This window comes from Parasteatoda tepidariorum, chromosome X2, assembly GCF_043381705.1.
Source record: "Parasteatoda tepidariorum isolate YZ-2023 chromosome X2, CAS_Ptep_4.0, whole genome shotgun sequence".
Classification (NCBI taxonomy): domain Eukaryota; kingdom Metazoa; phylum Arthropoda; class Arachnida; order Araneae; family Theridiidae; genus Parasteatoda; species Parasteatoda tepidariorum.
The window spans coordinates 41,994,761-42,019,549 of record NC_092215.1 but is presented as its reverse complement, the minus strand read 5'-3'; the positions used below and the strand labels follow the sequence as shown (position 1 = coordinate 42,019,549).

The 24,789-nt window shown below is 26.5% G+C and overlaps 1 protein-coding gene across 2 annotated transcripts in view; it reads right to left on the bottom strand.

Moving 5' to 3' along the window:
• Positions 1–11,561: 11,561 nt before the first annotated feature.
• The window catches only part of LOC107447773 (pantothenate kinase 3 fbl), a 45,694-nt gene continuing 32,466 nt past the window's right edge, over positions 11,562–24,789 (bottom strand). The window contains exons 7-10 of one of the 2 annotated variants that reach the window (XM_016062782.3): positions 21,061–21,184; positions 19,636–19,761; positions 16,794–16,851; positions 11,562–11,732 (exon numbers count right to left, since the gene is read on the bottom strand). In XM_016062782.3, the coding sequence (XP_015918268.1) occupies positions 16,798–16,851; positions 19,636–19,761; positions 21,061–21,184 (304 nt within the window). In that variant the 3' untranslated portion in view covers positions 11,562–11,732; positions 16,794–16,797. Of the gene's footprint in view, positions 11,733–13,243; positions 14,194–16,793; positions 16,852–19,635; positions 19,762–21,060; positions 21,185–24,789 lie in introns of those variants that run through there. The other variant, XM_071188365.1, reaches the window with a different exon arrangement.

The window sequence follows — 24,789 nt, the reverse complement described above, 5'->3', positions numbered from 1 at the left end:
CCAAACATGCAATCTTTGTTCTAGTAGAACACATTTCCTACGCAAAATGTTCGTTTTGACCCATTTTGCATTGAGCCAAATTTCACAGAATCTTAGCATGCCAAGTTGCTTGACATGTTGGTGACTTAAGAAACTTTCTACTGGAAAAGGCTTTTTGGTTGCTAGAATCCGCAACAGATAGAAGGATGGATGGACATCAAATTTCATTCATATTTTTGATTAAGAAATTTATTAGGATAAAAGTGTTTCATAATCTCTTATAAGATATTACAGTAATTTCTGGTAGATATGCTGAACCTGCAAAAAGCACTGATAAGAATTTCAATTATCATCATATAGGCTGCACCACTGTAAATGCCCTACTTTCGTTTTTTTTTTTCACTAACATATGTCACTAGATTCACTCAATTGTATTGATAAGAAGTACTATATTTAAATCTGGTTACAACTCGCTTTCCAAATACATAATTAAAGTTTGAAATTAAATAAAAGTTGTTCACAGTTAAAAGAAATAAAGTACTGTTTATTTACTCTATGTAATGAAAAGCTATGTCTTTTGACATTCCCGGCCAGTACGTCACTTCCAATCATGTACCATATCTAGGTCATCATTTACCTTATCTTTTACATAGGCTCGAAAGAGAGTATCACCCAAAAAAATCTCACTCCCTCTTACATATACAATTTCAAATTAATATTTTATCCACTTTAGAAGCATCCTTTGTTGTCTTGAAGATATAGCATACATTGGCTTTTTAACAATACTTGTTAAGGATTTATGATCACTCTGAACTACTAACTTTTTACCATACACGAAATTATACTTTTGTACTGCGAAAACAATCGCCAACATATGAGCATAATTCTGCTCAGTCTTGGTGAAACTTCTAGATGCATAACACACTGGGTGACCCTCTTGAATAAGACATGTTCCAATCCCATCTTTTTAACTATTACATTATATTACACACATTGTATTACATTAAATCTGCACCCCGCAAGATAGTTTCTGAACGCATTAAAAAAAATTTTTCTTAGAAAATAAAAGATGTTGAAAATTTTGAATTGCAAATTTGAGTCTTCACTCTTTAATTCGTTCAATCTGCACAGATTCCATTGTAAGTCTATTTCATTTCTCGATAGCCTTTTCTATGATTATTGCAAAGAAATTCCGCATGATTAAAAAAAAAATTTTTTTTTTGATACAATATTACGATACCTGAATTTCGAATTTGAGTAATCACTTTCCATGTATCTAAACATTTACGTTTATATAAAAATTATCATATTTGCCACCAACTTGACTGAATGGATCATGGTATATGACAATTAAGTCATTAACAAAATTTTAGTCATATTTTTGTTCTTATTTAGGTAACTATTTTCCTAGTTTTTGGCTACTATTTTCATGTTTTAGGCTACTAAAAGCAACTATTTTGTTCTTTTTTTTCTGTGGCAACCCTGTTACTTTCATAAACTGAAACTAAATACTTAACATTTTTAAAAAAATTGCATTTCTTTTAAGATAAGTGAAATATTTTATTTTAAGATAGCAGAAAAATTATTTATTTAAATTGTATTAACTGCATAAATATCTAGCAATAAGATATAATATTATTTTACAATTTTATGGTTACTTTTTTAACTACTCATTTTTACAGGTATGCAACTCTTACTAATTTTATCTGGATAAAACTGACTTACATGAGTGTGACATACATTTTTTACCCTTATGTACTCATGCATGTAAATATTCAATGATATTGTAAAATACTGATTAATCTCTCCTCAAATTTTGAAGAAATCCTTTGAGGCCGCGAATCAAGGGCACCGAAAGAAATAAAATCGATTATATTTCATAAGACCTAAATATTATTGAATTTAATTATCTAAATAAGAATTGATTAAACAAAGTTTTTTAATTCTCTAGTAATACTTATTTTTATTTTTTTTAAAAAAAGTTTATAGTTACATAATTCAAATGCACACATTTAGTGTGTTAAAGTATTTGATAATTTTTTTGACAAATTTGATTCTTCTGCTCATAATTGTCTAAAAATCAAAGTAAATATTTGTTTTCTCTTTTATATTTATTCTTTAATAAATACTTTTGTTTTAAAATACCTTTCTTCTTGATTTAGAATATTTTATATTTGAATTGTATGATTTTCAAAAACCTACTTTCCAGTAAAATTTGAAAGTAAAAAAAAAAGTATTTTAATGGCATTAAAAATTATAATTTTCAAAATAGAGATGTAATCTTAGTTTCATTACTGATGGAGTCAAGGAACCTATTACAATTGTTCCTTCCCATTGCCCCTCTTGTGTGAAGCAGTAATATCATATTTATTAGTTTCAATGACTAATTTTAATTTGGAGCAGCAATTTTCAACATTTGTAGGAACAATTTTGAAAGTATTTAGAGCATTAATTTTAGAAATTTTATAACTTTGTTTTTAATGTAGCACAAAAAAATAGCATTGAATGCTACAAATTTAATTTTAAATACCAATTTCTCACATTTGCAACAAAACATTTTTTCTAGCAAATCAAGCCAATTTTGTGAAAAAATGACATTAGGTACTTTTGAGAAACTGTGTGAATCAGAGTTTGTGTTTGGGAACTCATGCGAAAAATACTATTTTCAGAGCAGTTTAAAACAGTAATTTACTATATACTTTTTTCTCACTCAAACTGAAGAAAGTAAATAAAGTGTGGTAACATATGATAATGTTTGTTTACTGAGAACAAACAAGTGAAAAATTGCTATAATTGAAGACAAACTATTATAAAAATAATATTTTTATTACAATTTAAAAAAAAAAAAAAACAGGAGTAAAAAATCATTTTATAGTTACCAATTGACCATGATAGAACACAAATCATTTAAAAAAATATGAAATCAATAAACTAATCAATACATCTAAATGAATTGTAATGTTTAACAAATCAAATTGAATACATTTAATAGTAACAATAGTTTTCTTCCCAATAGCGAAAATAAAAATGACTCAAAAATTTTAAAACACAAATGACAATTATATATCACCAATAAATAAAGTCAATCTAAAATCTTTAAATAATAATAAAAAGCAATTTTTAAAAATAATCATTATACAGAGAACAAATCTTGCAAGAAATCCTATAGCTTGAAAACAAATTTATTGAGCTTAAGATGTTTATTTTGAAAGGGGAAAAAAATTTCTTTTGAATTAATTTAAAATTACTTTTTATTTTTCAATTGTAATTATCTTGGCATTATAACTCATATTTTAAAATAATTGATATCTCAAAAGAGGAATGCTAAAAGAGTTTTTTTTTTTTTTTTTTTTTTTTTTTTTAAAACAGAAATAAATAACATTTTATTATGGGTGTTTTANTTTTTTTTTTTTTTTAGAACAGAAATAAATAACATTTTATTATGGGTGTTAAAAATTCATTTATTCCTTGCTGCATCAAAGGACAATATTATTTATCTTTAAAAGTAAAAATAGTATTTATCTTTAGATTATAAACTTATAACTAGCAAAAAAGCAAATAAATTAGTGAAGTTCTTTTCTATGAAAAAAAGTGACTTGGTGTTTATAATTTACTGTAACACAGATGTTGACATTTAACATTATTTTCTCTATTTGCCGAAGGATTTTCCTATTTTTTCTATGTAGCATGAAACAAGTATCTTAAAAAATGTTATATTCAAGTTACATTTTTCTAATCAATAAAATAAGTTCAATGTATTTAATTGTACAAAACTTAATCAGAGTTTATTAAAGTATTAAAATGAGTATTTCAATTTTAATTACTAGACAAATAATTAACTGTTAACAATTTTGTTTCATAAAAAAAAAAATTAGAAGTTGCATTTCTCTAATTTTCAAAGGATTTCTATATAAAGATTTAACTTTTGAAGATTTCCTTATTTACTGCAAGCTTATGGATGCATCACAAAAAATTATCCTCATGCCAATTTCTTTTTATCAGATTGAGCAAAACATTAATAGTTAAGGATATGTTACAGTTTTGCAAATATTATCATTAATCAGTGGAAATTTCTTTTCTTGTGGGGGGGAATTAAAGCAAACTTAAATGGATATTCTTAAAGAGTAAGCAAAATGTAATTTAAACATGATTTTTATTTTAACTTTTATTACAATGGCACAATTTGCAATGAACTATATTTATAGTTTAGCACAGCAATTTAATTGATAAAACTAATTTGAAAATTACCAGAAAAATTCCTCTTTTACACAAAGCTAATTTGTTAAGGATCTCGGACGGAGTGACATATATGTGTATCAACTGGGGCCCCAATTATAAGGGGACAAAATTGAATAGCACAGTCAATAGTTTTTTACAAATAACGAAAAAATCTAAATACCAGCAAAAAGATTAATTAGTTTTATTGCCTACTTGTTTTTATATATTAGAGATTTCTAAATATTTGGGAAAGATTTTTATATTTTATCCTAAATTAATGTTTTTTTAATTTTATTTAAATACAGTAATATAGTAAAGTATAGTCTTGGATTTTGTGAGGTAAGCTAGCAATTGTTCAGTAAAAATGGAACTACTAATTGGCTGAGACATCCATATATTTCCTTTATGAACATGTAATATTTTTTGTGCTTTTCTGACGTCATTGTTAATGATTTTAATTAAAAAATTAGACATTATCAAGATTTTTTCAAATTGGTTATAAGTAATATCTTAATACTTATTCCATTATAAAGACAAAAGTTGATGGCTTGATCTATATATTAAGAATGCTTTATGAAGCCACTTAGCTGAGAAGGTTAACGTGTTAATCTCCTGACCAGCTAAATATTGGTTTGAATCAATGTCCAAGGTGTAGCTAGCGGGAGGGAGAGTCTGCCTCTTCAGAGTTATGGAGGAATACTCTAGTCAGCCTATCAACAAATAAACCTGTTGGATTTTTTTTAGTTGGCATTTGTTTCAACTAATTTTTTTTCTTTTTTTAAAATTTGCAAAGAGGCCACCTGAAAAAATATTTTTCCTATGGACAATTTTTTTTTCGAATTTTGCATTTCTCAGTCAAAACTGCTATGGAACTACTACTTACTATGGAAAATTATGCGTCATAACTATTTTTGCTTTCCTATTGGATTGATTTGCATAAGCAGATCTGCTGTATAAATTTGGTTTTGCGTTTTTATGAATTTGATTTTAGTGAAGGGACCAATTTATCGTCCCTTAAATAAAAACAGCCTTTCTTCCCTCCACTTTAACTTTAATTCTTCAAATCACATTGATTTTTAATTTATTGAGAATACAAAGTATTTTTTTTAACAATGTTTATTAATTGATGCATTATTCTTATGCGAAAATGTTCAATATTGAAACTAATTATTTTTACTATTTTTTATTATCAATTGTAATACATTGAAACCCCAATTTTCCGTCATACTAGTGTTAAAAAGCAGCATAACTTAAAATCAAGGTAAAAAAAGCATATTTTTTCAAAAATTTATGCTTGTGAGGTGAAGTACTAGAAAAAATGAGCAGTCTTTACATGTCTTTTATTTTTAGGTACAACTTTAATAATATTCCTCTCATTACTATTTTCTTTATTGCTTACATTTGTTAATGTTTCAAAGTTCAAACTTTTGATAAGTTGTGGGTACATATATCCTGTGATATTTTTTGCTCATCTTCATCCTTTTCATTACTTTCATCAGAAGCAGACATCAATTGAAGGAATTGATTAGAAGAATGATAAAAAGAATGATAAAAAGAATGTATTATAGAATGGAAAAAATGTCAGAAAAGTTTTTTTTTTCTTTCCAGAAAACTCAAAGAAAGTTTGAGCTTTGTAGAGAAAATTTTTTTTTGATCTGTTAGAAAAATCCATTGAGCAATATTTTTCTAAAAAAGGGTTAATGTAAAATCTGGGATAATTTAACATTATAGCAGGGTTGGAACAGCTGCTGAAATTGCTCCAAAACAAAATTTCTGCTCCAACTTGCTCAAAAATGCCATTTTTTCCCAAAATTGCCCTCCAAAACTCTAATAATATTCATTGAGCAATTATCATGACTTTGGCCCAATTTGGCATCAAATTTATGCAGAAAAATCAGTTTTATTGTTCCAAAGCAGCAAGCAATTTCCGTTTTACTCCTATATGTCGATTAATGTGTTTAGTTATCTGCGTTTCTTCCCAATCACTCCTCACTCTAAAATTTTTCTTTGATACTAAACACTCAATGTAAATCAGATTGGAAAAGTCAATTGATTTAAACATTAGTTATGTACAGTAAAAAAAAAAATCTGTTCTTTTGACATTTATTGAAAAAATTCTTAAACTAAATAGTAGGGGCTGGAAAAAAATGTAATATTAAGGCTCCAATTCATTATTACATAAGAAAAAATATATAAGATTTGAGATAAAAATACAAATATTTGCCAGACAGAGAAATTTATTCTGTAATAAGCTTAATAAATTTTGAATTGTAGAAGTTAATAACACTTTTAGGAGTAAAAAAGCAATAAAATATTTCATTATTAGTCTTTCAAACCAGTTTATAATTTGGAGTATTTGTCAAGCTAGGACTATTTTAACATCAAATATATGAAAAAGAGAATTTTTTTCATTAAAACTCATTCTATATTAAATTCTGGAAAAATGAATAAGAAAAATATATAAAATTTTATGGAAACAACAGAACAAGAATGCATTTTAACATTAATCTTTTCAAATTGATTTTTAAAAATATATAAGGTAATTTGACTATTTTTGTCAGTTTAAGCAACACAAAACACAACAAACTTAAGTAGCAATTCGTCCTGAAAGAAGGAACAATAAATATATAGTTGAATGCTCTGAGTAGAAAAATAAACACTTATATTAAATATAATTGTTTAAGACTGCAAAAATAAACATACACATATTTTCATACAAATTACTTCATTGGACAGAACTATATATACATATTTATTATTGTTCAGATTTAGGCATACCATTTTAATTCAGTATAGATTTGGTTCAAAGTTTATAGCTTCAACAAGAAAAGTAATTAAGGATGCTTTATTTATTTTCATTCCATATCAGTATATTGCACTTTAGATACAAGATCAATAAATATTTCATTGAACATTATTTGTCAAATATATTATATCTATGCTTTCCATTCTTGTAAAAAAAAAAAAAAAAAAGCTTTTTTTTAAATTTTTTTTATTAAATTACAAACTTTGTGCAAACTTATTTCTCTCATAAATCCATTTAGGTAGCAGCAATATGTAGTTTTACATGTTAGTTCCCCGTATGGGTATTTTTTTTTCTAAATAAAGCTATAAAAACTATATACAAATATTGTATCATTACAGTATTTTAACCATACAATTTACAATAACAGTTAAACTAGCTGCACCTGTGCTCTAACATCCTGGAAGAATATGTTAAAGTAGAATATTAAAAATACATACATTTCTGTATCTGAGAGCATTTTGTGCTAAGTCCTCAAATAATTGTTTACAGTGAAAGATGTTTTGTAAAATGCTTTACTTTATGCTTTTATTTTTTTTAAAGTTTTTTTTCAAATTTAATGAAACATTGACTTATTTTTTGCTCAGGTCTTCCATTATTATGATTCATTTATTTTTTATTTCCATAAGTAGCATACTGTTTTTTACATGCAATTGAAAAAACTTTCTTTCCCTGCAGTATTATACAAATTAAATCATACTTCAAAATTTAAAATTATCAAAAAGTAATCGAAATTAAATATCTTTTGGTTAACATTTGAAGATATACTCAAGATGGGACACATGGACTTTTTTCTAAAATAAATAATTTCTTACATTGTTGCTCATTAGTGTAATCATGTCATTATATTTATAACTATAAATCATCTTATTCAAAATTCTATGCAACGAATAAAATATTTTACAATATTAAAAGAAAATGTGTAAATACATTTTCAGAATTCCTTCAATGAAGTTAAAGTTAATAATGACTAAACATAAAAAACTTCAACAATAAGTAATTAAACTTTAAAATTTTTTCTGTTTGTTTTTATTGAAATGTTAAATGAAGGAATGTGTGGGGCATGCCTTTGGGTGTTTCAATATTTTCTTCATTCGATGATCAATATAATTCAGCTTGTAACAATAAATGTATAAACAATCTCAAAAACTCTGTTCTCTCATTCAAGAATAGTTTTGAAAATTAAACATTCATTTTAAAAAATGGATTGGGAAAATTGTTTTACTATTTTTATTGATTTATAAGCTAACATTTTAATACCCATTAATTATGAAAAACTGCTGATTCTGAAATTTCCAGTACAGCATCTGTAGAAATAAAGCTGTAAATTTTTTTTTCCAAAAAATATTTACCCATCTCTACTTTCCTCTATCATAAAATTATGCAAAATATGTCTAAATAATTTTCATTTATTCTTTCATTCTTAAGGCAAGCAACCATGTCATTATGATTGCTTAAACAAATTAGTTGCAATTCCTTAAAGGCAATGTTACTTTAATCAGAGATGTGATTCTTCCGTGGATTTCCGCTTTTTTTTTCAGATTTTTCCCGCTAATTTCCGCTGAAATATTTTTTTTTGCACAAGTTAAAATATTTTATGAGGAATTAAGTTTTCCGCGAAGCGAAAGTATTGAAGTCCTCATTTCTTCCTCAAACATTGATTTTCGTATTTACCTGATTTAAAAGTTGAACGATGCGATTCTTAATCAGTAGATTCAAATGTCGTACATTGCAATTTTTATTTACAAGATTTAAAAATCCAATATCGCGATTTGTAATTACGCACTTTTAAAACCCCATGTAGCGATTCGTATTCACGCGAGCTTAAAGTCCAATGTCTTGATTCGTTTTTGCGGTTGTAATATCAAACATCGATTTTCCTATTTATACGTGCTTTAAAAATTAGACAGTGGGATTCGTATTCGCGCTATTTAAAAATTACGCATAGTGATTCGTATTTACGTGATCTAGAAATTACGCATCATGATTTGTATTTTCGCATTTTTAAAATTCGATATAGAGTTTCATATTCACGTGATTTAAAAGCCTCATTTCGGGATTCTTATTCCCTTTATTTAAAATCCTGCATGTGATTCATATTTATATATTCATGCAATTTTAAAATTAATCATCGGGATTTATAATCACATGTTTACAAGTTTAAAAATTGCACTTTTTTGTCAAAATTCTATATTACATATATNATATATATATATATTCATTCTTGAATTTCCTCTTTTTTACTTTCCAACTACTCTCATCCCTGTTTAATGTTATTGAACTTAAAATATCATTCCAATATTGAGACTAAATTTATTATTTTTTCAATCCCAAGAAAAACAAATGTTTAACTTTTTTGCATTTCTAGAAATGAAATGCTTTATGCTAGGCAAATTCTTTGATTAAATCCCCCTGGAAGGAGGAGTGTAATACACTTGAGAGAACAAAAAATAATTTTTTAAAAAAAAATATTGAAAATTTTATAGTTATGAAAATCCATATTTTTAATCCATTTTAATTGTAAATGGAAGTAGACATTTTTCTATGATAAAAAATTTATTATTTCGAACAGAATATACTTAGCTTTTCTCTTAAATATATGAAATATTTAAGTTTTAATAACCTAAAACTTCTTTATTAAAATTGCTTGAAAATCATATTTTTATTCATCATAAAATGGTATTTCTTGAGTCAAATATTATCTCATAAAAATGTAATTTTATAATAGTTTCTAAAGTTTTTCTGTTTTGAGTCCTCAATTAGATGCCCTCTAGATTGACTATGTCTGCAAATTTCTTTTCAAACGGTACTATAAATTTATTAATCAAGCTTTTCTTATTAAAAATTTTTTTTTCGCTTTTAATTTTAAATGTTTGTTCTTTTATATGGCTTATTCTTGAGTTAGAGCACATGATATTTACATATATTTTTATATTTGTTATAACGACAGTGCAGCTACTTAGATGTGTACCCTATGTAGTAAAAACTGATGCTTGTAATCAACATATTAAAATTTTCACATATTTTCACTTTTCATTTATTATTTTAAATGGTACTTCTATACATAAGAGGTTGGCAATAAAACTCCCTTTTTTTTTAAAAGTTAGAGAAGAGAAGTGGGGGAGTATTATATTTTTTCTGTTTGAGCAAAAGTTGGTTTAATCGCCCTTCATCAAACTTAAATGGACATTAGAATGAAGTGCATCTTTAAGATTAAATTTCCTCTCTTAAACTTGACACACTAATCAGGTAAGATACCATCTCCATACACAGTACAAATGTCACGAGAAGCTTTTGAAAGTTAAAAAATCTCCATTTGACATTCTATTTTAATGATCTGAAAATTGACATAAAAAAAAAAGGATTCCAGTAGAACAAAACATTTTTCTTCGAATGATTAAAACTTTTATGGCAAAAACATCAGAATGCTAAAGTTTAACAAGGTGTGAACTTAATTGCCAACCTAATACAATAATATATTAAGTGTAGACTGGTTTTAATAGTACTAGACACACATACATAAGAACACTGGGTTTTGTCAAGATGTATTTTTCCTGTTATAGAAAAATTTAAAATTAGCTTGAACTCTAATGAGATAAATTCATATAACTTTTTTTAAAACTGATAAGAAAAAGGACAATTAATCAAATTTTCATTTTGTGATATAGTTAATTCTTAAGTAGCTTAAAGCCAAAAGGTTAAATACTTTCTTCATAACGCTAACAAACACCAGTTCTGAAGGGTGCAGAGAGGTATTTCCTTTCTCAAACATATACAAAGCAGAGCTTGTTACATAATAGAACTGCCTGAACGTTATTCCTATCTTTGGAGATCACCTTACTTATGAAACAAACATAAACAATTAAGAGGCTATGCCCCATTTACATAGTGAATAGAGGATGGAAACAAAAGAAAGTTCATTAAAAAATATTCTGCACATGATATAGTGTATAGTTAAAAACAATATTAAATTGATAGCATAAAATACAGGAAATTTGGACTCTTTAAAATTTTTTATCAAAAAAATAACAAGAAAAACTCGGAATTATCTCCTTTAAATATATCACATGTCATTCAAAATATGTTTCATTTAATACATTATAAAAATAAAGTGTAAATAAAATTATATTAAGACAATAATATATATTTGAAAGAGAACATTTCTCCACTTTTGCTTATAAGCAAATTTCTTAAAGATTTGATGATATTAAATTTTAAAAAAAAATAGAATTATAATGTAAATATTTAATATATAAATGTGCAATTGATATTGGAAAAAAAATTATTTTAAAAAAGAAAGAACATAATTTCTTTATTAAAATAATATGATTAATCATAAATCAGATTAATAAAATATATATTAATACTATATAAAAAAAATTTGGCTTCATCAGATTTACAAGAAAAATTTCATTTACAAATTTGCATATGACAGATACCAGCCAAATTTTATACAAAATTAGCATTTATCCATTTTTTAACAAAACAATGCACATATTTAAAAAACATTATAAAATGAATAAATGATAAAGTTCATAAATATTCTATGAAAATAAGTTTTAAATGAAAACTTTGTTTATAGCAACAAATAAAAATAAATAGCTTCTATCAATGTAAAATACATAACGAATGCCCATAGAACATTTCCATGTTCATTTGATGTTGCACTACTCTTGCAACACAAGCCTTCAACACATTTTAGTTGCTTAGATATGTTTAAAAATGACGTTACCTAGAATAAAATAATTTACTAATAAAACAGAATTTCTTGAGTTTAATTTAGTAGTGTACAAAATATTTTTAAAAAATTAGCAAAACTGTCTAAAAATAAAAGGTTTTATTGAAGTGTTACTAAATATGAATAATCAATATTTCAAGCTATTTGAATTATAATTAAGAGATAAAGTGACTCTTTACAGAAGTGAGATTAGAAAGATACTAGAGATTTTAGACGGAGATCAGATTTTAAAAGGAACCGATTTTTGATACATCAAAATTGTTTTCTTTACTACAAAACTTAAATCTCACTTTTTAATCTGTCATGCAATTAGAAAAAAAATGTCCAGAAAATAAAAAAAGGAAAAATAATTTTTAAAAAAATCTGAACTGTGCACAGTAACACTAAACTTCAGAAATATGTATTCTTAAAAAAAGTTAAATTCTAAATTTAATTAATATTGCTTAAAATTTGGTTTAATTTTTTCTTATCAGAACCTGATGTTTTTAATTTATTCAGAAAATTTAAGATACACCTTAGAGTATCATAAATTCAACTAATCACTGTTTAAATAATATAATTGGCAAATGCTCTATAGTTCTGCATTTTAAAAATTTAGTGATTGCTGAATTGTTAATTGAATTAAAATCATTTTAAATAAACTATACAAAAAGATAAATTAAATTGTTGAGAATGTCACAGTGGATAAGTAGCATACGTGGTTTACCTTATTTTGTATACCAATGTTAGTGATAAGATGCTGTAGAGAAACTGTCTATAAAGATTATTTATTTCATTATTATATGATCTAGTTCTGAGAGGTTTATAATATATATTTCAATACTGTATTACCTGAATTTTTGAATATGAAGGTCAATACAATATCAGGCGCAAAACTCCTTTCCGTGGGTTCTTGGTACAGTTCAAAATTTAAGATTTTAATATGTAGCTTTAGCTGACTTTTTATTTCAACAATTTCAAAGCATTGGGCCTATGATCCCTTTCTGCATGTTTAAGAGCTGTAATCGCATTTCTTTAAAGCAGCTTTCTGCTTTATCTGTAATATTGTACAATCAGAATCATCTGATTGAATGTTGCAGTTGAGCTAATGAAGGTTATATATAAAAGTCATTCTGTAACTCCGGTGAACAACTATCATATTTTTGATATTCTTTTTTACAAGGGAAGAAATAGTTCATATAGTAAGTGGTACCCCTTCAATGAAAATTTATAACTTTTAAGTTTGGATGTCAAAGGTCGAATATAAATTTTTTAGATAAAAGATCAAAATATTGTAAACATCAAGATATTATGCAGTTTTTGGATTTTGAAGTTCTTTTGTTATTTATCCTAATGCTTTTAATTGAACATATGCAAAAAAAATCATGACACTTAACTTTTTATAAAATCAGTAAATTTTTTACATTTTATCTAAAAATAACTGCCACATATTCAGAGCCCTACCTAAGGAAGGGGAGACAGGGATAATTGTCTTGGACACTCAGTAAGCTGAGGCCCCAATTGAATTTTCTTTTTTTTTAAAGTAATATTTTGCAGAAACATGCTTTTTTTAAACTTATTAAGAAATATTCTGCAATTTTTTCCTCGCAATTATGATTACAACAACTCAAATAATAATATAAGCCAATGATGCTTAAATATAAAAAATGCACTTTGTGATTTAAACAGGGAGGTCTGACACTGGACCAGTAAATCTTGCATCCAGTGTTGAACATAATTAAATACACATAAAATACTTTTTAAAGAATTTAATTCTACCAATTTTTAAAGTATGTTTAAAATGAAATCTAAAATCAATTTGAAAGGTATTAAAAAAGAAAAAATATATAAAAGACAGCTTAATAACTGCAAATACTAGCATATAAAACAGTTTTGACTATAGCTCAATGTACAATAATTTTCATTCAACAAAATATTACTGCTTTGTAATTTTTTACAACCCCTCCCCCCTTCAAAACAAGGATAATTTTGAGTTTAAATAATATTTTCCTTTGAAATAACGTAAAAAATTTATTCACAATATTTTTGTGAAATGGTTTCAGATTTTCTTCAATGATTTTGCATATTTTAAATTAACATGAAATAATCTTACTCTCCCACTGTTTTTTTTAACATCTTTCACTACCTTTTAGCCCACCATTGTTAGAGATAATAGGAAGGCTATAAGAAAAGGTTTCTTGCACTTTTGCATAACTTGACAAACTCTGGAAATCTTCGTTGGTTTCTTTAGATTCAGTGTAAAAAAGAATGGAAAAAAAACAAATAAATAAAAAATACCACCGACCAATTTCCTATAACAAATGATCTAGATGTTCTGTGTTATAGTATTCCAATCATGAATTCATCCATTAGCACTATGTGTGACACTTTTTAACTTATTGTTTTGTTGATTTCAGGTTTGTCAATACAGAGTCTCAATCAGAACAATTTTTAAATGTTCATAGACATATTTACACTAAAAATAAATAAATAGAAAAAAATTTAAGAATAACAGATTTTTTCTTTTCTCTTGTTATATCAATTTAGCACAATTATTCCAATTTCAGCAAAACCAAATTTAAATTATTAAGTTGTAGTAGTTTAATAATTCAAAGTTTTAATAATTATAATTATTAGTTTTTATAATAATAACTATTTAATATATTCCAATTAATATTCGTAGTTTTAGTAAATTTGTTAAACATTTCACATTTAATTTCTTGCCAAAAGTCTATAATGTGACTTGCCGTTGTCTTACATTAAACCTGAGCTATAATAGAAGGGATTTAAGTCATCACTGATGCAAGAAAAAACGTGAAATTTAACTTTAAATATTAACTCTCTAAATATATTTTTTGATTTTCTTTTTCATCTTTTAAATGATAAATATTTTTAACTTAAGAAAAATACTGATAACTTCAATAAATGATTAATAGTTTTATAAAAAACAAGTGGGGAAAATGAGGATAATTCAGTCATATCTCCCAACTAATTTCAATGATCCAGTTTTCTCAAGTAAGCCACGGCCATTGCTTTTGAAAATTATACTCTCTAATAAATTCCCCGAATCTTATAAATTTTCTATTTTGTGTAATTTATTAAAAATTATAAACTTCAATAATATTTTTGATCATTTAAAAAATTCATACAGTATTTCTAATTTCATTTTAAATTAACATTTGGTAGATAAAATCATTCCTTCATAAAAATTCTTTAGTCAGTTTTTAAACTTATAACAAGTCACTTAGCACCTTCTTACCTTAATCTCTTAGTTAGAATCTAATATGTGTTCTGATTTTCAAAGGATTTTCTTCAACTTTAAAATGGTTCCTCGAACGCAAAACACTGAAATACGTCTATTAGTATGATTTAGTTGCAAAAGATCATGTCATTTTCCTTTTGTATTGAATTTCATGAAAGAATGCACCTTATTGAAACTGTAGAATAGATTATAAAAATTATAATTTTTGCAATTATTTTTTTGAAAAGTGCAATTTTTGCAATTATTAAAAGTGCATTATTTTTTTGCAATTATTTTATTTTTTTTTCTCAAAAGTAGGTGGGAAATATAAAGAAACCTTTCTCCGTTTATCTTAATGAAGGTGAGACCTCCCATAATAACTGAAACAATAAAACACATCCCACTGTAATTTAATCCTCTCTTTAAACTGTGGAGAAGATTTCCTCCTTCATTCTTATGCTGAAAGTGTCACACGCCCCTCACAGGAGCCAAACTACAAATGCGACAACTTGTCACAGCCCCCCAGAAAAAGCTAAAAGGGAGGGTAGAAATAAAACTGAAAAAGGGAGGAAACTATTTTTAGAGTTAAAATGTGATTATTTAGGTTGAAAAATATATCTCTTTGGCTAATAGTCTCTGTGAAATCTCTTGTTTAGTAGCATATAGTTTTTAGTGCATATTAGCTAAGTATAGAAAACAAAATTCTCCAATATGAAGAAAATTTTATGATGAAGCTATTAATTTAAATTAAGTTGTCCATCTTTGATTTTCAATACAAAACTTAAAAAAACGGAATCATAAGATGTAAAAAACAGAGGCGCACAAACTGTTAAGTAAGAAAAAAAATAGAAATAAAAAAACTTCAGTTATAAAAAATCATTTGAAATTAACATTTGCAGTGACCTCTCTCTAAAAGCAACCCCCTTTCATCACTGGGAAGTTGAAAACAACCTTGCCGTTTCAAAAACATAAAGTGGCTTCTGTGTAAGTACTTTAACAATCAAGCAGCATGGGTGACTTCAAAATTGTCTCACCCTTTCTTCATGTTTTTGAGAAGAAAAGAAAAGTCCTATTCATTGATCAATGTCTAGCTCATCCACAAGATCTGCTGAATTTTACTAAGAGTAGAGTTTTTTCCTGCGAGAGTAAGGTTCAGCTTTTGGATTTAGGAATAATCTGTCACTTAAAAGTGCACTACAGGAAAACTTTGATTTACTGATATATCTTGCCATACTAGAAACAGGTAAATCAGCTAAGCAATAAATATGGTATGTGCTGCATGGAGAAATATTGGAGGTTCTAGTATAAGATATTGCTTAAAAAAAGTGTGATTTCTATTTTTTGATGAAGATTAATGTAGTGATCAAACAAAGAAGCTGAAGAAGATTGGGATGTTGATCTTAGGTTAATGTTACAAATGGTAAATTGTATCTGATGGTCTTGTTTCTTTTAATAAGTTTGTTAATGAAAATTTTATAAAAACAGAATTAAGAGATGTTGAAGAAACTTGAGAAAACTGCTTCTGAAACTCATTCACATAAACAAAAGCAAACATCTATCATGGATTATTTTGCAAGAATTTTATTTTATTAGGTATCTTACAATTTGTTATCTTTATATGGTTATAGTAAATACTAAACTATTATAAATATTACCATTCAATTTTAAGAAACATTTTTAATGATCTCATTGCAATTTATGTTACATTTTAGAATTTTGAATAGGCATTTCACTTATGCATTTCTTTCACATATGCACTTTCTTTTGGTTTCTTAAGCTGTTGCATAAGTGAGAGTACACTGCATTTTATTTTTACACACAAAAATCATACTTACAAACTTAAGTGCCAGTTTTCATAAGTTCCATTAAACAACCTATAGCTCCAAAATAACCCTATAAAAAGTCAGGAAGGTAAGACTGTTGAAAAATATTTATCATATCAAATTAAAAATTTATATTAAAATATTTACACAGTTTAGCAACTCAAAAATGTCAGTTTTTATATGTATATATTTATTGTCACATAACTCTTTATATTTCAGAGCACACTTAATAGAGCTTCAATTAAAAAATTTAATCAAAATACTTTTGTTTTGTTAATATGAATATGTTTTATGAAAGTTATATAACACCTAAAATGTGGTTTAAGAGAGATTAAGAGGAGATATAATTTTTGGCTAAGATAAAATTAAAAAAAAAAAATTTCTAGATAAATTTATGTAAGCACAGAAAAATGCGAAAGTAGCTCGAATCAGACTTAGTTTTTATCCAGGTATGAAGCTAATATTAGTAGAAATATGGAAACATGAATTTGGATTTTTTAATTAATTCACACATCAGGCTATGTGATAATCTATCACAATTAATGAAAACTTATTAAACATAACATTTATTAGATATTTCTTCGAAAAAATGAATTTTTATTAAATAAATCTTACAGAATAGTAAGTGACTATATACTATTTTATGAAGCAACTTGTAGAGATAATATGTAGAAATGAATAACTTATTTTTATATGCTAATGAATGGATTAATAATGAATGATTAATCAACATTTATGATTCATAAATACCTGCCACTTATAGAATACTTCTCTTAGGTACTAACTGGGAACACAAATTAATGGATCAGAATAGTAAAATAAGAGATTTAAAGAAAAAAACATTTTACAATGCTTTGAAAGACTAAACAAAGAGTTTAAAATCCAAGATCTGAAAAATTTATAATCTAAGCTTTATTTTTTTATCTTTTAAAATCTGAATTATTCAGAAACAAAACACAGTGAAAGAATATTTAAAAACTTAATAATACTTTAAACTATGTTTGAATAGCAACCAATGAGTACAGAAAATGTTTAATTGACAATATTACGGCATAAGGACACAATACAGAAATAGATGAGGTACACAGTATAACAGAAATATATAACAAAAATATGATATAAGAAAAGTTTGAAAGTCTAATAATATTGTACTGTTAAAAACATTGGAATTTTAAAAAGATTGAAGTAATACTGTTAAAATGGGATTAATGAATTACTGATGAAATCGTCACAAAAGTTTTGTTAAAAAGTAATTAGTCAAATGTGCAAATCAAAATTCACGTTTTGTAATAATGCTATATTAAAATTATCAGGACTTAAAAAATTATCTGGAAATCAATAGCAATAAAAAACAATGCAAATTTATGCTGGAAAAACAATGCAAATTTATGATGAAATTGAGTGTGTCAAAAAATTATTATTTTAGTGCGTGATTCAAAATTAGAGTGCTTTAATAATATTCTGTTAAAAATAAGATTTTAAAAACATGAATAAATGCATTCTGATAACAGCCGAAAAACTGAAGAAAAGACTATGTGAATTTATGATTTAATTATGGCAAATAAGATGATTTTTTAAAAAAAGAAAATGATTCCTTATAGCATAAATTGAAATTCCCATGTCCTAATATTGTATTTTAACAATAAAGTTTTAAAAGCCATGTGGAAATGTGTAGAAAAACTGCCTTAACAAAAAAAAAAAAAAAATCTGAATTTACGAAGGGATCAAAAAATATTTTTTGTAATAATTTTGTGCCCGTAACTTAAACATCTCTATTGGCTTAAAAGTAAAAAATCTAAATTCTAAAATTTCCAAACTCTGGACTAACCCAGATTCTCGAGGTTAATCTGTGTCTCGCGTTTCACTGTAAAATAAGAAAGAGTGTGACCATATTTACAAGAAGGGATTTATAGAAGCAAAACTTTGCACAAGTAATATTGCACTCCACAGTCATGAGTTCATTAGAAATTCCAAGCAAAAGAATTGAGGAGAATTTTAATACAGGGTGGCTGCTCTCCAAAGAAAGTAAAACTATAATATTTTGCAGAATGTCATGACTGAAACTAATATAATTATAACAGCAATTTAAAAATTTACATAGGCATTAAGAGCTTATACCTAAATACTGAAGAAAAAATTGAAATTAAAAATTGTTACTCATAAAAATTAAAATTGCTCATTGTTTATAACCTAACATTTTCATGATATCGAATTTTTTATGATTCGTATAAAAAAAAAATTTCAGTACTTATTTTATTACAGGCGTTAGATAGACACGCTGGATCTGAAAAATATTTATTTATTGTCCTAATGTTTAAGATGTGAGAAAACAGAAATTGTTTATTAGAATTATTTGAACTTAGAAATGAAATAATCATTTAAAATAACATTGATGACAAGAAAAATAAATTAGAGTGGGACTGGATAAGTTTTAAATTATATAATTTGATACACAAAGTGCAAAATAATAAATTGAAACACTTTATTGTGTGTAAGCATAGTGATGTCATATTCATTGACATAATTATGACAAACAATACAATGAATTGCTAGCAATGTTAAGGGTACATTTTACTGAGAATTCCAGATTTCTCTGTTTCCAGAGAGAGTGGCCTCTTTGTAATATAAAGTGTGATTGCTAAATTTTTTTGTTAATTTCAATAGCTTTGATAGGGATATAAAATGGTGTCAAAAATTGAAGTGATCCATAAGTTAAAGTGATGTTTGATCAGCATATTTAAAATGCCTAAAATATTTTCTGTGGACATAAAAAATATTAGAATTCAGATTTCATTGCTAGACAAAAACCCAAGAAAATATAAAATTTAAAAAAATAATATAGTAACTGATTTACCTCATGTTTTAAAAATAAAGCTTTCAGAGCTCCTTTTGACCAAAAATCCATTGCATAGGCTAATAGTTTCATGGATAAATTATTAACTCTTAGAAAATTTCCAATAAAGACAACTTTGTCAATTCCCTGAAATAAAACAAAACACAAGCTTAATAAAACCAAAGCATGTTCAGGAATAGTTGATACAAAATTAATTGATATAAGACACACCTTAAAGTTGTCAAGAGAGAGAAAAAGTAATTATAGAAGTAGCAAAATAAGAAAAAGAAAAATAATTTTCAATAGAAATTATGTTGTGCATACACTGAAACCTTGATTATCAAAATGTCTTATCTGTAAACCTTTTTTAATCCAGTCAATTTTAAATTAATTATTTTTTGAAACTCAGCATGCTGCCAAGATGTTACTTAATGCATTATAGCATGACAAATATCTGAAAAATTATACGCAGGATACACATCAGAAGATCTACAGAACTCAAAAATTAAAAAAGCCGGAGACTTTTTTTTTTACCTAATAAGCAAACTATGGTTAAAGATAAAAACAAATAAATAAACACGTTCTTAAAAATAATTTATTTAAACAATTTTTTTACTCTTAAAATATAAGTCCTCATAGTCAACAAACTTTCCCATGTTTGTTTTGACAAAGGACAGAATTTGGTCTGGATTTTTGCAGCTCAATATTCCCTTACAGGTTCTATTTCAGTGAGGAAAATCAATGCCACCAGCACAAACTTGGCCAATACACTGTAGCCATTACTTTTCCTACTGCTGACCCATATTTTGTATCAATCCTAACAACAACAACAAAAAAATTTTTAAAAAAAAAAAGAAGAAAAATCGAAACAGAAATGCATGCTTAATTCTGAAAAGTACAAAATTAAGTTTTTAGAACATTAAGAAACAAGCTCTTGTAGTCTTTTCTAAAAACTTTTACTAAAATAGGGAAACTATTAACAAAAAAGTAACTATTAGTAGCTAGTATTGCATAAAAATTCTCATGCCGATAAGATATGTAAAAACATAACACTGATTGACTATCAATGCAAAGGATTTTTAAGTATGATCCATTTAAAAATACAACTTTAAAATCAAAATGAGAAAGGATTTTTGTAATTTCATAACACATGTGAAGAAAGGGGGTGGCATAGCAAGTTTATAGAAAATGGAAGAATGCTTGTATAAATTAAGTTCAGCAAAAGCAGAGTAAATAATATAAGGGTAAAAACACTAAAAGTCAAGTTCAGAATGAAAAGAAAAATGGAAATGGGCAAGTTTAAGAAGCTGATATTTTGTAGCTGAAATATCAAGCGAAGTTAAAAAAAAATTATACATTTGCATAGTTTTAAAATTTGAAAAATATTTTTAAGGAAAAAGATACATTGGAAAAGTTTTTCACAAATCAATAAAAAAAATAGTAGACCTCATTCAGTGCACACATTCTTGCTATGGATCCTATGTTGTTTGTTATAGTAACTAATGTAGCTCGAGCTAAATCTTCTTTTGAGGCTTTGCATCTTCTGGAATAACTAGCCATATGTCCAAAGCTAAAAATCATTTTTAAAGCAAGAATAATAATTAAACAAGCAGAAAATTAAAATATTTGAATGAGGAATAAAATATGATAGAAACACATTACAATAAACATTTTCTAATTCTAAAAATCTAATAAAACTGAACACATCTGGAATGTTTAAGCTAAATCTTATTTGAAAAACAAAAGTTTGTAAAATAACATAAAAAGGTTGGAATGCATAAATAAAGAAATTATAATTTCACATTTACACATACAATAATTAAGAAAGATATATTTACAATAATTCCAGAGTCGTTTTTATGGATGGCCCAAGAAAAGTAAAAAGTCTCAATAACATTTAAAAAAAAATTATCCAAACTAATTTGTAAAAAAAAAAGATTAGCAAGTGAGAGTGTTTGCGAATAGATATTGAAAGAAAAAATTGGTTCAGCCATACGTCTCATCAGTCATGACATGTTGCAGATGATGGAATAATACGTTCTTGTAGAACAAGAACAGAAAAGGTGAAAAGAATAGAAAGAATTATACAGTTTTGAGAAAGGGGAGTTTCGAATGCCAGTCAACATCAAAGGAACAATGTTTTATGCTTGTTATTCTTTGAATTTTTTTTACCATGCTTCTTCCTGTTTTATGTTGCTTAGTTTGTGTGAGAATCAAAACGTATCACCTATATCAGTTTTACTTCGATTTCACCCAACAAGTTCTGATTGTCAGTATAAATGTATTACACATATTTATTGTTGAAGTGACAAACTCAAATGGCATAAATATGATCGATTGATTTAAAAGTTAAACTACTAAAATACGTTTTCCTTTAGAGAGTAGTAATTTTAATAAGATTTTTTTTCTTAAATTTGCATCGACTTTTTTATGTTTTTTCAATTTTTTTTCAGTTTGGTGAAAGCTATTACGTCAGGCAAAATCTTAAAAATGTTTTTAGTATAAATTTTAATACATTTGTTATAAATTATTTTAAAAAATAACAATTATCAATCACAAATTTAGTAATCTTCCTGAAAATTGTAAAACACTAATAGTACTTTAACAACCAGTGCATGTTTCAAGGTCCAAAAGTTTGTCACTCTTAAAGTTTTGTAAAAGTTCTTGAGGCTGCCTTTTAGCAACTACTAGCAACGCATTTAGTTCTAAAAGTTGCTTAAACGATTGGTAACATTCTAATGTGTGTATTTTAGAACACGAAAATATGTTTGGGCGCAAATATGCTACAGTGATTTACTTGTAAAGAAAAAGAATGCTTAATAGATAGAGTTTTAACTAATCAGATGAACAACCAAATCAATTATTGAAAAGAATTCAGAAGAATTGTAGAAGTAATAAAGTTTTCAGCATCAAGAAGTCTTGCAATCCGTGGAGATGATCAAACAATTGAATTGCAGCATAATGGAAATTATTTGGAAACTTTAAGATTATTGTGACTTGGCTCTTTTCTTGTTGAACTTATAAAAAATTATGGGAATAAGGGAAATGGACATACATCCTATTTATTATCTTCAATTTGTAATTAATCGAAGTTGAACAGATTGTGGGATATAAAGTATGAAACAAAATAATTGCACAACTAAAGAAAGCAATTTTTCAGTAAGTATTGAATGAAATTAGACATTTCTCACACAGATCAGCTGACATTTGCTGTCTGAAATGTGAAGGACGGAATTCTCGAGAAACGTTTTTTGGATTTTATTCCAATTGAAAGACATAAATCTGAGTACTAGTCTGATACTATTATATCATTTCCTAATGACCAAGACATGAAGACAGAAATATGAGTGATTGTGGAAGACAAACATAAGAAAACGCATCAACTATGGCAGGCAAGTACTCAGGTTTACAAGCAAGGTTAAAAGAGAAATGTCCTGCCACATTTATTCCCTTATTTTTTACATCTTAGAGAATTATTTCCAATTTTGACAGTAACCTGGTCTTTTTTTCTCCAGTTCTACCCATGGAAGGAATACCTTAATAGAATGCTAAGAATCTGGACTAGTCGTTAAGCGTCCACCGGATACTAGGTGGTCCACCCATTAAGACACAATAACGACACTGCATAAAAGGTATGGAAAAATTATGGCTGTTCTTCAAATTTTAGAAAAGAACAAAGAAGAGCTTCTGAAAACTAGACTCGATGGTCATGATCTTCTGAAGAAGTTGAAAAATACTGCGTTGACAGAATTTTGTGGTGATATGTTATCAAGAAATAAATCAGACTTCAATAAGCAGGCAGAAGAAAAGTCTACCTTTTGATGATGGTCTGAAATTGATTGAATCCTTGACTGCTTTTGTGAGAGGACAGAGAGAAAAGTTCTCTACTTATGAAACCATTTCCCAGGAAAATTTACCAATTGTAAATATGAAGATGAGACTATGCATACTTCACCAAGAATTTCTCATTCGACATTTTATTATGGAGATGCAGATGATGTTAATTTACAAATTAGTGAAATATTTAAAGTTTAACTTCCAGTAATGAGCACATTGATTAGTCAATAAAAAATCTCTTACAATGGTGTATAAATAAATAATTGATTTGGTCGGATTTTTTTTCAAATTTTATTTCTTAAAAGTCTAAGGAATTAATGCTTCACTGTTATAATTTTTGAAGACTTTATGCCAATGATATGAGTGAAAAAGAACAGCTCTATAATTAGAAAATTTCGAGCATTATTTGGCTTAGGGGTATAAGTTAGATCAATTAGGAATAGATGAGATGTATAATATAGTAAAGCACAACAATCTCAAAGACACATTTCCATACATTGACAATTCACTTTGAATTTTTTTTTGTCACTCGTGATAACTAAATGTAGTGGCTAAGTTCATTCTCCAGACTAAAATTGATAAAAAATAAATTAAGAAATAGTATGACTTAAGAAAGAATGTCATTTGTCAATCATGAGCATTGAATATGTCTCTCGGGAAATTGATTTGAATGATGTGATTGATGGCTTCGCCTCTCAAAAAGCGTAAAAAGTATTACTACCTTAAACTACTAAACTAATCAGGGGCACTATGAGAGAAGGTCTCTAGGATCTCCCAAAGCTTTTTACTATTAGACAAATATTGTCTGGCCATTAGGCAAACTTACAAAATTTAATATTCAGAAACTTTTTTTTTAAGAAACACAAATGAAATTATAACACGTTTATTTGATAATTTTGTCATTGTCAATCACTTGTTGTAGCGGTCTTATTTCCGAATACATGCAAGCTAGTTTCATCCGAAATAAAGAGATACAAATTAGCTTATAATAGCTTTTTGTATCATCCATATAGGAAATTTACGAACATAGTATTTTTCAAACTGTGAACATGCTATTGTTGGAACAGTCATTGGTTTGTTCCGAGAGCAAAATTCCAAAACAGAAAATATTCAATACCTATCAAATGAACTACTACATAATCTGCTCCTCTATTGTATTTTTTTATCTAATACATGCTCGACCCTCGCGATTTCCTGAAAAAGGTTGAAGATCTCTAGATTAATATACTTATTTATAGATTTTATACAACACTAATGATACTTAATTTCTAAACTCCTATCATAAATTTCTTTAGCACTACATTGATAGTCAGATAGATGTTTAATTTGATAAGCTAT